This window comes from Ovis aries, chromosome 6 (genome assembly GCF_016772045.2).
Source record: "Ovis aries strain OAR_USU_Benz2616 breed Rambouillet chromosome 6, ARS-UI_Ramb_v3.0, whole genome shotgun sequence".
NCBI lineage: Eukaryota > Metazoa > Chordata > Mammalia > Artiodactyla > Bovidae > Ovis > Ovis aries.
Genome location: NC_056059.1, coordinates 59,636,729 through 59,651,746, shown reverse-complemented (window position 1 = coordinate 59,651,746; position 15,018 = coordinate 59,636,729). Strand labels below are relative to the sequence as shown.

Sequence of the window (15,018 nt, the reverse complement as noted above, 5' to 3'; positions counted from 1 at the left end):
TGGCCTTTTGCTACTTTTTTCCCCTTGGCTGCTTTAAAACAACTGAAGAGGATTGTGAGAGAGAAGTGGAAAATTTAGGAGTATTTTCTTGGAAGACAAATGTGAAAATATGGCATGGGGCAATTTTAGATTATAAATTAAAGGTAGTTTGTTTACTTCTCCATACTTATGAGGTAGCATTAAAAAGAAAATTGTTTTCTGGAGTAGCCCTTTATTCTAGAGGCATACGTATAGGCAATGCCTATATGTATAAGGCATTTCTTATATTGTACTTGAGGACAGGGAAAGGGGGTTTAAATCTTTTTATAGATCAGGAAGTTTAGAAGAGAAGCTTTCTTCACGCGTACCTCCAAATAGTTACTGATGAAGTAGGAGACAACCAAAAGAACTACTTGTGGTTTATGGGCTTTTTAAAAATAAACTATGATTTTTTTTTTTCTTCCAGGACCTTAATTCCCATTTTACACCAGAAAGCAAAGAGAGGAACTCCACACCAAGCAAAACAGGCCGTTCACTGTATACATGCCATATTCACAAATAAAGAAGTCCAGCTTGCACAGATTTTTGAGGTATATATAATTACATATGATGTGTTTTTGTTGATTTTTATTTTTATTCTCTGTGATTTGATGAAGCTAAAAAGTCACTTTTTCTTTTAAGCTCTTTAGTCCCACTCTAAAATATAAGTTCCATGGAAGCAGAGACTCTGTTTTATTCAGCACTTTAGATATTCCCAGCCTTTAGATCTGACTATATGTTCAGATACTACACACTGAAGGGTGTTTTATGTATTTTGTGTTACATTATTTTACTTAATTTTTGCTTTACTGGCTCAGTGATCCATTTAGCTTGAGAAGCTATTATGGACCTGACAACCCTACTTGAAAATTAGTTTTGTTTGCCTTTCCTTATGTATGATCCTTTGCCTGATTCTACTACTAGAAAGGTATTCCTATGGTCATAAACTGAATACAATATGAACAGAACCCAGTGGACTTAAATATTACGATCCATGGGCATTTTAAATGTTCCCACACGACAAGAAACCCACCAACATAGCTGACTTAAAAATAAGACTGATTTGACCGTGGAAGAATTTTCTTGTTTTTACTTTATGTGGGTTTTACTTTTCCCTTTCTTTTTATATTGTTTCAATCTTATTAAATTTCAGTAGGTGAAATAAGAATCAAGTGTCTAATATGACTGAAGTTACTTTTAATTGTCTCTTTAGAACAGATTTTTGGGGGCACAATAAATTCAGGAGGACTCGGGAACATACACTGTTCTGTACAATGTCTAAATATCTATAAAACAAACTAGTAATTTTGACTGTTTTATTTTTATAGCCACTCAGTAGGAGTCTGAATGCTGACGTACCAGAACAACTTATAACTCCGTTAGTTTCATTGGGCCACATTTCTATGTTAGCACCAGATCAGTTCGCTTCCCCAATGAAATCTGTAGTAGCAAATTTTATTGTTAAAGATCTACTGATGAATGACAGGGTAAGTTTCTCATTAAATTTAGAATCATAAGATTAAGACTGTCTACATCTTTATTTGTCACAGAAACAACATGTCTGCTTTTCTCTGTGTATGATTTTTATTTGTTACTTAAAGTAACATCTTGCTGTGTAGCTATTACGAGAATTTTTCTTTAAGAAAAAATTGAGAACATGAGATGGATGAATCATGAAGTAAAAAATAGAATCCTCAGTATTCAAACTCAAAAAAAACCCTGCCAATTTGCTCTTCTTTACCCTCCCTCCATTTGAATACAGTAGTGAAGGCTGCGGGAGCATGGCCAGGCTCGTTCCTACTCCGCAATTTCGTATTGCTCTCTGCACCACTGGTGGACAAGGCTGGCAACAAGTGTGAAGTTTGACACTTCTTAGGTGGTGGCTTGATTGTTCACAAGTTCTCTTTTAAGATGGTTCTGTTTTTTGTATGTAGTAAAATATACATAATATAAACTTTGCCATTTTACCCCATTTATGTGTATAGTTCACTTACATTATATACACCCATGTTCTTATTGGTTTTTGTTTTATTAAAAACAAACAAGTTTGATAACATATGAATACACCCATATACACAAGGAGTAACCCAGGAAAGCCAAGTAAATTTGTGGTCCAAGCCACCACCTAAAATATACATCCACATTGTTGTGTAATCATTGCCACTACCTGTTTTCAGAACTTTATCATTTCGGAGAGAAACTCTACATCCATTAACCAGTGACTCCCCATTAGCTCCTCCCCGCCAACCTCTGGTAACATCTATTCTACTTGCCTCCTTTATGAATTTGCTTATTCTAAAAAAAAAAAAAGAATTTGCTTATTCTAGATAACTTCTTATCATACAATATTTATCCTTTTGCATCTGGCTTATTTCTGTCGATATAATGGTTTCAAGACTTCATTTTGTGCCACAATAATATTCCATTGTATGTTTAACCTATATTTTGTTTATTCATCTATTGATATATACTTGAGTGTTTTCTACCTTTTAACTGTTGTGAATAATGCTGATATGAACATTTGAGTCCCTGATTTTGGGGATATATGCCTAGGAGTGGAATTGCTGGATCATATGACCATTCTATGCTAAACTTTTCGAGGGGCTGCTGAACATTTTTCCACAGTGTCTATACCATTTTACATTCCCAGCAGCCATACACAAAGCTTCCATTTTCTACACATCTTGGCCAACACTTATTCTTTACTTGGTTTTTTAATCATAGTCAACCTGGTAGTTGCAAAGTAGTATCTTGTGGTCTTGGTTTGTGTCCCTAATGGCTAGTTATTTTTTTTTCATGTGCTTTTTGGCTGTTTATATATCTTTGAATATTGAATCTTTTGCCCACTTTGAATTGAATTGTTTGTTGTTGAGTTGTAAAAGTTCTTTATATATTCTGAATATTTATATACTGAATCCAAGAATAGAAAGATTTTCCCCTGTACCTTCTTGTGAGAGTTTTTTAGTTGTAACTCTTAAGATCTTTGATCCAGTGTTAAAGTTAATTTTTATATATGATATAACAGTCCAGCTTCATTCCTTTGCTTGTGGCTATATCTAGTTTTGCCAGCACCATTGAGGAACTGAGGAGACTGTTGTTTTCCCAATAATTGGTGTTAACACTCTTGTTTGAAATCAGCTGAGCATGTATGTGAGGGTTTCTGCTTCATTCTGTTGGTCTGTGTGTCCATACTTACATCAGTGCCACCCATGCTGTCTTGATCACTATAGATTGGTAAGTTAAGTTTCAAAGTCAGGAGGTTTTAGCCTTCCAACTTTGTTCTTCTTTTCCAGACCCTATTTGGTGGCTTTCTTGTGGGGTTCCTAGAGCACAGTGTTGTTCAGCATGAAAACCTTAATGAGAAAAATTTTAAGTTTTTTTCTAAAAGTTAAATTTATTTAATTTTCTGTAGTCAACAGGTGAGAAGAATGGAAAATTATGGTCTCCAGATGAAGAGGTTTCCCCTGAAGTACTAGCAAAGGTAAAATTGAGTAGAACTTGATGACTGTTATGCTGAAATAATGAACATTTATAAATATCCATAAAAAAAAAAACCTAACACTTAAAAAGCATTTTAAATAAGGTGCTTTATTTTTAAACCAAAAGTTGTGTGTTTCTCAAATTGCAGTTGTCCTTAAAGTTAGTTACATATAGATACATGTCAGCTTGTTTTGTAGATCTTCCTGCCTTGCTGAAATGATTTCAGTGAGGCTGTTTTGCATAGAGATTATAGAATATTGATGTGAGAAGCACCTCAGGTCTAGCCTCATTACCACTTTTTATCTACAGGCATATGAATATTAATTTGGCAAAAACAGATGACTGTCATCATATTGGTAACTTTTGATAGATGTAAATTATCCCTCAGTAAAGCTAATTTTTAAAGTGGTAGTCCTTGGAAAAGGAAATGGCAACCCACTCCAGTGTTCTTGCCTGGAGAATCCCAGGGAAAGAGGAGCCTGGTGGGCTGCCATCTACGGGGTTGTGCAGAGTCGGACACGACTGAAGCGACTTAGCAGCAGCAGCAGCATGTATGTATATACACACACACATTTACATAATGTATATATGTGTGCATATGAATGTATATATTTATGTTCAACCCTTCACTGAACACAGCTAAAATGGTAAATTAAAATATTAAGTTTAAACTATTGAGGCATGAATAACTTAGGAATTAATGGGTCAAAAAATAAAATAGAAATGAGACACTTGAGGTGTAGGGTGTACAGTATCCATTTTTTCCCTGAGATCATTGTCTTACTCAAGAAAATGAAAACTTTCCTTTTGACAGTCTTAAAGTTCCTGAAAGACAGAACCCAAATAAAGGCCAACAAAGGTATACACCCTTAAGGTCAAGGTGACCTAGAAATGCAAAGTCCTTGAAGAAATATAACCTTAGATCAAGGCTTGAACTTGGGTAAATCGGTCGAGACTGGTAGGGCCTCAGGGTTCCTACAGAAGCAAACACCAATTCTCTGGAAGAAAGTGCATTTATCATGATCTTCAGATTCCTACAAATGATTTTTCATACATAATATCTAATAATTAAATCATGAGTCAAAGAAGAAATTATAATGTGAATTAGAAAAAGGACTTGTCATCAAGATGGCTCCTTCTTACAAAAACACCAGAATCACAACTAACTGCCAAACAACCATCAAAAAAGATTTAAACAAAAAAATGTAGGGTATACCAAAAGAAATAGCCTATACACAAAGATAAAGAAGAAACCACAACAAGACGGTAGGAGGGACACATGCGATAAAATCAAATCTCATATCCACAAGGTGGATGATCCACAAACTGAAAAATAATTATACCACAGAAGTTCTCCCACAGGAGTGAAACCCTGAGCCCCACGTCAGGCTTCCCAGCCTGGTGGTCTGGCAACAGTAGGAGAAGGCTCCAGAGAATCTGGCTTGGAAGGCCAGTGGTACTTGATTGCAAAAATTCCACAGGTCTGGGGGAAACAGAATATCTACTCTTGGAGGGTACATACAAGGTCTAGTGTACACCAGGACCCAGGGGAAAAAGCAATAACTGATAGAAAAACGAGACAACCTAGAAGGGTGGGATTGTGGGGGGTGTGGGGGCTTCATGGGAGGAAGGGTTAAGAGGATGAGGATATTATACTTATAGCTGATTCATGTTGTTTTACAGCAGAAAATAACATTGTAAAGGAATTATACTCCAATTAAAAAGTAAATTTAAAAAATAAAAACCATAATGTGATAAAAAATAGAAATAAAAATAAAGTGGTAGTCTTGGGATTTAAAACAAGACTTCTTTATCATCTTATCTGATGATCTATCTCACCTTGAATAGCTCCATAGGCATCATTTATTCCATCAGTTCCTTTTTCCAGGTTGTCGATAAATAAATGTAGTAAATGATATCTACATTCTTTAGCTAGTTCTTGCATACATTTCATAACAGTCTTGAGTATAAGGCTCCAAGCAGTTATGACTACAAAATCTCCTGGGTTTTTTGATCAAAATAGTTCTTCAGTACTATAAGAAATATTAAAGTCTGTCTAGTTATTTTTAACCACTACAATCTGTGTAGTTATTTTTAAAAAATATATCAGTATTTTTAAATGATTTGAAAAGCAAGTGTCCAGGTGCGAGAAGTCTGAATTCAGAAGCCAGAGCCTGGGTACGCTATATATCATAGTAATGTGTCTTAGGTTACCTTGCTGCTGCTGCTAAGTCGCTTCAGTTGTCGCCGACTCTAGGTTGCCTTACTTACTAGAAATAAGAATGCCTCCCTCACAGAGTTGTTTGGTAGATTAAATAAAATAATACATGTACAAATCTGGGGGAAGCACCTGGCATAAACAGAATAAGTATTAGTTCTCATTATTATCCTACAGACTTGTTTAATAAAACATGTCTGCTGGCAGTTAAGTAATCTCACTAATGTAATTAATATAAATCTTCCCTTTAAGTGGAATTTTAAGTTGCTTTCTTCTTTTAGCATGTTAATATTTTATAGGTACAGGCAATTAAACTTCTGGTAAGATGGCTGTTGGGTATGAAAAACAACCAGTCTAAATCTGCCAATTCAACTCTTCGGTTATTATCAGCAATGTTGGTTAGTGAGGGTGACCTGACAGAGCAGAAGAGGATCAGGTGAGATTTTTCTTTCCAATTTTTTTTAGCTTCAAGATGTTGGTAGAGCTTACATAAAAATTATTTACTTAATATTAGCTGTTGTAATTGCACTATACGTTTTGTGTTTCAATTATGTACTTACTTCAGGTTTATATCTCAATAATGGTGTATTTTCATTTCTAAAGACTGACCTTTTTCCAGTAAATTTGTAGTCATAATCATTACAGCAGTGTTACAGTTAGCGTCAACATTTGGATCAATTAAACAAATATTTGTTGAATATTTGCCAAACACTAGCCAAGCATTGCTGTAAAAACAGAGAAAATTCAGTTCCTGCCTTTAAGCAACTTACCCTGTAAGTATAGTGGTTGAACAAGTATAGTGTTTGGTGCCATGAAAGGAATAAAAATTTCAGTGTAGATTCAAAGAAGAAAGAGTTGCAGCCTCTTGGTGGTTTGCAGAAGACTATACAAGGGTTTGCAAATGCCAAAAAAAATTTGTTTCCATTTCTACACATGTTCAGTCTTCAAATCTGTGAAATCACCATTTCTTCTTTCTGTACCTTTTAAGATGAAAATAAAAGTGAAATTTTTCATTTACTGGTTTTCATGTGAAATAACTGAAAAATTCTACTTGTGATGCATTCTTTAAAATTTGTGTTAGAGGATAGACTTAACTATTCATTTATGCTTTCAGTATTTATTGAACACTGTATCATGCCAGGTACTGCCAAACCTTTTAAACATACAATAATTTCTTCCTCTAAGGAATATTCATTCTATTGGAGGAGATAGGAAATGCACAATTACATTCAGTAGAGATACTGAATGCTTTGATAAACTGGAGAAAACAATTAAAAATCATTTTTATCATAAGCCAAGAGTAGCTTTGCATGAACAGATTGAAGAGTAGGGACAGCAAGTTTTAAATTTGGGGAAACCATGTACAAGTGTGTCCCAAAGGCTTAATGATGAGCTCTTAGAAATCAGTGATAAATAGGCAGGATCCCCAGTAAAGGTGAAGATTATATATTGCCAGTTTATCTTTTAAAAAAATGTTTAACATCACTAAATACAATAAATACAATTTTAACTTAAGTGGAACCTCTTGTCAAATCATCAAAAAGAAATTTTTTGAGCAATCATTACTCTATGGGATCAGGGAAAACGGTTTCCCTCACTACTACTGTGAATATAAATGGGCATAGTCTTGGCAGCACTGTTTGGCATTTTGTTTCTGAGTCCTTAAAAATATTAATATTATTCTTTGGCTTTATTTTTATGTTCATGAAATTTAAAGAATCATATAAAAATATACATACTAACATTTCTTTCCAGTGTTTTGTTTTGTTTTTATCACAAAACATAGGAGAATGGTCAGTTGTGGAACATGCATATTATGAAATATTAGGCAGATCTTAATTAAACATTGTGTGTCCCATCGGAGAAGGCAATGGCACCCCACTCCAGTACTCTTGCCTGGAAAACCCCATGGACGGAGCAGCCTGGTGGGCTGCTGTCCATGGGATCGCTAGGAGTCAGACATGACTGAGTGACTTCTCTTTCACTTTTCACTTTCATGCATTGGAGAAGGAAATGGCAACCCACTCCAGTACTCTTGCCTGGAAAATCCCATGGACGGAGGAGCCTGGTGGGCTGCAATCCATGGAGTCGCTAAGAGTCGGACACAACTGATCAACTAAACTTTCACTTTTCACTTTCATGCATTGGAGAAGGAAATGGCAACCCACTCCAGTGTTCTTGCCTGGAAAATCCCAGGGACGGAGGAGCCTGGTAGGCTGCAGTCCATGGGGTCGCTAAGAGTTGGATGCGACTGAAGCGACTTAGCAGCAGCATGTATACCATAGTTTAGCTTGGACTCTGGAGTCAGAAACTTACTCAATTTCCTGTTCCATTTGCTAGTTGTATAAACTTGCATGAGTCAATTTTGCAAGCCTCAGTTTCCCCATCTTCCAGAGTAATGTACCCAGATAGTAGCATTAGTAATTTTTTAAATTCCTGAATCATTTGCCTCAGAAGCCATTTGAGAGTCCTTCAGTGTTACCAGTGCTCACTTTGATGGTCATGTGGTCCAAGAGTGCCATGTTTTCTCCTCTTGTATGTTAAATAATAGTCCCTTGTGGATTTAGGGCAGCTTTCCACATATTTTGAAGTCTTTAAAATATCAAAGCTATGTTATGTTCCATTTAGCAGTTGAAGTAAGAAGATTGTTCTTTCACCACATCAGTGTCACATTTTACTATTTAGGTAGTTTAAGTTGACTGGGTAAGGAGTGGGGATTCCTGGGCCTTCTAGATTCCCTTAGAAAACTTCCTGTTGGAAAGGAAAGTCTGCCTCAGAGACTAGTACCTGAGAGACACTGGCTCTCACCTCCATATTCTTTCCTTTTAGATGTTTGTCTGATGCCACCTCCTTTAGGGTACAGATCACTTCCCAATTCATAGCCCTTCCATTTCATCAGACATATCTAGGCTTAAGATTGATTTCTGTTATGTTTGTAAAATGTGTGTGTGTGCTTAGTTGCTCAGTTGTGTCCGACTCTTTGCAACACCATGAACTATAGCCCACCAGGCTCCTCTGTCCATGGGCATTCTCCAGGCAAGAATACTGCAGTGGGTTACCATGCCCTCCTCCACGGGATCATCTCAACCCACAGATCAAACTCAGGTCTCCTGCATTGCAGGCGGATTCTTCACCATCTTAGCCACCAGAGAAGCCCCTGTGTAAAATACGTGTATGCATTTAAAATTGTGGTAAATAGATTTTAAATGATAAGTGAATTTTAATTTCTCAGTTTTTAGTATCAAGTTTTCTTTGATACATGTGAATGCCTCTTAAAATGAGAAATACAGTTCCTAGTGTAAATGGTTCTCGCTAGTGTTGCAGTTGGTGCTATTGTAAATGAAAGCAGAGTTCCTTATAGTAGAGGATCTAAGCTAAAATGTAACTAAAAATGAAGGCAGCCATTAAAAAGAAGGAAATTTTGCTATTTGATACAACATGAATGGGCCCAGAGAGTATTATGCTTAGTGAAATAAGTCAAAGATAATATTGTATGTTATCACTTATATGTGGAATCTAAAAATTAAAACTAGTGAATATAACAAAGAGACTCACAGATACAAAAGACAAACTAGTGGTTACCACTGGGGAGATGGGAGTGGGGAGGAGCAAGGTAGGGGATTAAAAGATAAAAACTACTACATATAAAATAAGCTTCAAGGATATATTGTACAACATGGAAAATATAGCCAAGATTTTATAACTGTAAGTGGACTATAATCTATAAAAATTTTGAATCGCTATTTTGTACATCTGAATTCAATATAATAAATCAGCTATACCCAAGTAAAATAAGTAAATAAAAATTTTTTAATGAAGGCAGATAAATGTAATATCAGATAGTCACAATGATTTGAGCCTTCTTCCCTGTGTTCAAGTTCAAGGACTCAAAGGATCTTTCCCATATTTGTACATTATGTCAATTTAAGTGTAAATTATGCTAAAGACCTTAACAGTCAAAAAGGGATCAAAGCGCTTTATGAATGATAATGGTTATAGGAAATGTTTCTTTCTTTCTTGTTTGTTTATAGTAAATCTGATATGTCTCGCTTGCGATTAGCTGCTGGTAGTGCCATAATGAAGCTTGCTCAGGAACCTTGTTACCATGAAATTATAACCCCAGAACAATTTCAGCTCTGTGCACTTGTTATTAATGTAAGTAACAGTCTTATTTTGTCATTTACTTGGTCTTCAACATTAAATTATATTAATATGATTATATACTTAATACAGATTAAGTATCCATTTACTCTGTGGATGTATGCACAAAAGGGATTGCTATTATTACTATTCTAACCAGTTATCTCCCCACAATTTTTACTTCCTTAGTATAATTATATCTTTTTTTAAAATGAAGACATTAAAAATAAAGTGTTCTTTTGTAAATGTTTGCCAGTTTTTAAAAAACTAAACAGGGGTTTTTGTTAATGATTTTAAAAGTACTAATATTTTTAAGTAGTTTTGGTTTTGTGCTGCTGTAGGATGAGTGCTATCAAGTAAGGCAGATATTTGCTCAGAAGCTACACAAGGCACTTGTGAAGTTATTGCTCCCATTGGAGTATATGGCCATCTTTGCCTTGTGTGCCAAAGATCCTGTGAAGGAGAGAAGAGCACACGCACGACAGTGTTTACTGAAAAATATCAGTATACGCAGGGAGTACATTAAACAGAACCCCATGGCTACTGGTAAGTAACTTTCAAAGTGCTCAGTGTGCAAATATATCTTGTCAATGTATCCATTTGTGAAGGGTTTTATTTCTTACATTTCTGTTATATTGGGTTGGCCAGTAAGTTCATTCACATTTTTCCATAAGATGGCCAAGCCAACAGTGTATAGCACTGGGACTTTTATAGAATGTTGCTGTTACAGTTAAGATGTATGTAAAATCTAAGATTTTACTTTCTGAGTCCTGTTTATAATGCATATAAGGAAGAACTGTATTTTATCTTACAGGATGAGCAGCGTGGCTTGATTTGAACACATTGCTCTGATGTTGGAGAGTGAAGTCCCTAGCCTTGCCAGGGATTCAATCTTAAATTATCCTTTGTCTTCAGTAGCCTTCAAAATTGAAAAAAGTATTTCAGTATCATCCAGATGATATGTTGCCTCTAATTTAGGAATAACTGAGGGAAAAATGTTAACTGAAGTGGTTAAAACATTAAATTAGGGAGAGATTTTTATAAAAGCTATTATTACTATTGTTAATAATAATGTTTTCACTCTAGAGAAATTATTATCACTGTTGCCTGAGTATGTAGTTCCATATATGATTCACCTGCTAGCTCATGATCCAGATTTTACAAGATCACAAGATGTTGATCAGCTTCGTGATATTAAAGAGTAAGTCATGTTGATTTTTAAAGAATTTTTAAAAATATTTTTACTTTTTAAAAAAGGCTTAATTTTTTTGTTACTGTCCCCATTAGAATAAAATTTTTTATGGTTTTCTTTTACTGTAAATTTTAAGTTTTGTCTTACAAAATTGTTTCTGTCTAATAAGTTCTATTTGGTTGTTTTGTTTGTTTGCTGCTGTTTGCAGTTAGCTTTAGCTGAGTCTTTGAAATACATTGACTTGGTTTTTATGTTATTTTTACTGTTTGTATTAAATTGGGCTTCAGTTACATCAGTTTGATCATTTAGAAACCCATGTGAAAGCCATGGAGGGAAAATTTCTCTCTGTAAAGCTACACTTTCAACCTCAAAAGATGCCTCAAAAGTATGCACACACATAAAAGATACTCTGTGGCAGGACTATGGTAATACAAAATTAGATATGTTACACCAGTCACGGAGAGATTTATCTCTGGTGGAAAGACAGGCAAGTAAACAATTGCAAAATACTTAAGTGTTTTTATGTAAAACAGAACTTTGTATATTGATGCATGGTGAGTAAACAAGTACACGATGGCCTAGAATTATCTACAAATGACCTCCAAGAAACTTTAAAGCAGTATTTACTTTGCCATTGCTATGCTTTTGCTTTGTTCCTTTAAATTGGTTCCTTCAGCTTGTATTTAAATTACTATGATTTTTTTATATGGGACATGACACCTTTTAGTTCTAATCTTATTTGAGGTGGTGGTTGTTGCTGCTCAGTCGCTAAGTCGTATGGTAATCTACATTTATTTCTGCCTCGTGTAGCTCTTTAAGGAGACATAGGTTCTAGTCCCAGCTATGTCAGTAGAAGCTTTACTTCTCTGAGCTTCTCTGCTTCAGTTGCCTTATCCATAAAATACAGGATATGAAATAGGTAATTCCTAAAATGTCTTCTAATTCTGATTTCTGTTTATTTTATAAATATATTTCATTTGCAAATTCTTTTTTTTTTTTTAGTAACTTTTATTTTGGGATTTCCAAGAAAGCACTTTGATAAAGCGAAAAAGTATATGTTTGCCTAGAACACTAGGTCTGTGTTAAGGAAACTTTGAGCCCTGTTTCAGTTGCAAGGCCATCATGTGGAAAAAGGTTAGACCTAAGAGAGGCAGTAATGGTGTGGGAAGAGCACTGAAGTCATTCGAGTTAGAACTGAAATCACTGGCACATACTTTTTGATTCTACGTAGTGTGCAGTGCTTTTGAATATCTTTAAACATTTCAAGTTACTATGTAGTTTGAAGTGTTAACTTCTTTTTCTAGTTAAGGTGTACAGTTTCGTAAAGTATACGGTTAGATTATTCAGTAAGACTTTTTAATATAGGGTATTATTAGATTTAAATTTCCCTTTCAGCACTACCAGTGCTGAATCCTGTAAGTATGGTATGTTGTGTTTTTATTTGTCTTAAGGTATTTTCTAATTCTTTTTGTGATTTCTTCTTTGACCCATTGATTGTTTTAAGAGGGTGGTTTGGGAATTCCCTGACCATCTAGTGGTCAGGATCCACGCCTTAATAGCAAAGGGCCCAGGTTCAGTCCCTGGTCAGGGAACTAAGATTTTGCAAGCTACATGGCCCCCCAAAAAAAAAGTGTGGTTTAATTTCCATATATGTGTGAGTTTTCCAATTTTCCCTGTTTTCCTTCTGTTACTGACTTTTAGTTTCATGCTGTTCTGGTCAGAAAAGATATGTTTTAAGACTTGCAGCTTGCTGTCGAGGCCTATTAAGACTTACGGTCTGTCCTAGAGAATATTCCAAGTTCACCTGAGGAAACTGTGTGTTCTGCTGCTGTTAGTTGGAGTATTCCATCTATGTCTCATACATCTGAGTGGTTTATAGTGCTATTCAAGTTCTCCATTTTCTCTTTGATCTCCTCTCTGTTTTTTCAATCCATTATTTAAAATAAGGTATTGAAATCTTATTGTGGAATATGTGTTTCTCCCTTCTGTCAACTTTTGCTTCATAGGTTTTGGGGCTCTGTTGTAAGGTTTGTGTTTATAATAGTCATATCCTCTTCAATAGTCCTTCTCGGTCTTTTGCAATCCAGTTTGTCTAATTATAAAATAGCTACCAGCTCTCTTCTGGTTACTGTTTGTATGAAATGTATTTTCTCCCCATCCTTTAACTTTCAATTACTTTGTGTTTTTGTATCTGAAATGAGTCTCTTGTAGACAAGATATATATGGATCTTTTTTCTCCCTTAATCTACTCTGCTTCTCTGCTTTTTAATTGGGAGATAAGGAAGAAGTTACTTCTGCCACATAACTATTAGTTTTTTCTGTGTCTTATATATTTTTTGTTATTTAATTGCTCCATTACTGCCTCTCATTTTTGTATTTACAGTTGAACTTTACAGTATGAATAGGTTTGAACTGTGCAGGTTCACTTACATGCAGATTTTTTTCAATAATAAATACTATAGTGCTTCAAGATCCACAGCTGGTGGACCCACAGATACAGACAAACTTCATATACAGAGGAACCAATTATACAGTGGGCCAAGACTAAGTTAAATGCAAATTACTGTGTGAAGGGTCAGCACCCTTAACTCCTGTGTTATTCAAGGGTCAGCTGTAGTTGTTTTTTGTAGGAAACTTTTTTTATTCTTTTGGATATATTTTTTAGTTATTTTCTTAATAATTACTCTTAACAGCTTAAAATTGTAACAACCTATTTTCAATAATAGCAACTTAGTTTCACTAGTGTAGAGATACTCTGCTCTTGTGAAATGTGAAATTGCTCCATTGTGTCCAAGTCTTTGCAACCCCATGGACTATATAGCATACCAGGCTCCTCCATCCATCGGATTTTCTGGGCAAGAGTACTGGAGTGGGTTGCCACATCCTTCTCTGCTCTTATACATCTCTATTTCATTGCCTTTATATTGTAATTGATACAAATTATATTTTTATATGTTGTTTCCTTTCACATATATGTGATTATTTTCATGCATGTGGTTTATTTCTTTATTTTTGGCTGTGCTGGGTCTTTGTTGCTGGCAGGCTTTTCTCTAGTTGTAGAGAGTGGGGTCTGCTCTCTGATTGCAGTGCTCAGGTTTCTTACGGTGGTGCCTTCTCTTTGCGGAGCACAGGCTCTGAGGCCATGGGCTTCAGTAGTCGCAGCACATGGGCTCAATAGTTGTGGTTCCTGGGCTCTGGCACACAGGCTCAACAACTGGGACACAAGGACTTAGTTGCTCTGCAGCATATAGGATCTTCCTGGATCAGAAATCAAACCCTCGTCTCCTTCATTGACAGGCAGATTCTTTACCATTGAGCCACCAGGGAATTCCCTGCATTTGCTTTTTAAATCATATATTTAAAAAGGAGTTACAAATCAGAAGCTCAGTAATGCTGGCCTTATGTTTTAGCTATGTTACCTTTACCAGTGGGTTTTTTTTATTTCTTATGGTTTCAAGTGACTGTTTAGTGTTCTTTCATTTCTGCCTGAAGGACTGAGTTTAATATTTATTGCAAGACAGGTCTACTAAAAGCAAACTCCATTAACTTAGTGCTAAATTTTCCTTTACAGTAGTCTCTTAAAACATATATATATATATATATATATATATATATATATATATATATATATATATACACTATAGGCAAAGAAGTACACACAGATTATCTTCAAGTGATTTTTTTCTCCTCTCGATGGAGTAAAACAGTAAGTCCATGGTGGTTGCCTAAAAAATCATCATGGGAACTTAATAACAGATTTTGATTCTAGATTTGGCAATGTAAGTTCCTCAGATGATTCTAATCTTCATCCCAATTTGGGATTCACTTTTACTTAGAAATTCAGGTGTCACCAGACACTTTATGAATTAAATAACTATAACAAGCGGAAAACAGAAAAATGACTTGAAATGTGACTGTTTCGCTGAGTTACTGGTTATATGCACACCAGTCTCATAACACATGAAATTCA

The 15,018-nt window shown here is 35.2% G+C and overlaps 1 protein-coding gene across 3 annotated transcripts in view; it reads left to right on the top strand.

The window, feature by feature from the left end:
- The window catches only part of PDS5A (PDS5 cohesin associated factor A), a 128,044-nt gene that overhangs the window by 90,970 nt on the left and 22,056 nt on the right, over positions 1–15,018 (top strand). For all 3 annotated transcript variants that reach the window (XM_015096447.3, XM_042251323.2, XM_042251324.2), the window contains exons 20-26: positions 446–569; positions 1,347–1,505; positions 3,431–3,499; positions 6,016–6,152; positions 9,748–9,871; positions 10,198–10,402; positions 10,943–11,057. In XM_015096447.3, the coding sequence (XP_014951933.1) occupies positions 446–569; positions 1,347–1,505; positions 3,431–3,499; positions 6,016–6,152; positions 9,748–9,871; positions 10,198–10,402; positions 10,943–11,057 (933 nt within the window). The remainder of the gene's footprint in view (positions 1–445; positions 570–1,346; positions 1,506–3,430; positions 3,500–6,015; positions 6,153–9,747; positions 9,872–10,197; positions 10,403–10,942; positions 11,058–15,018) is intronic.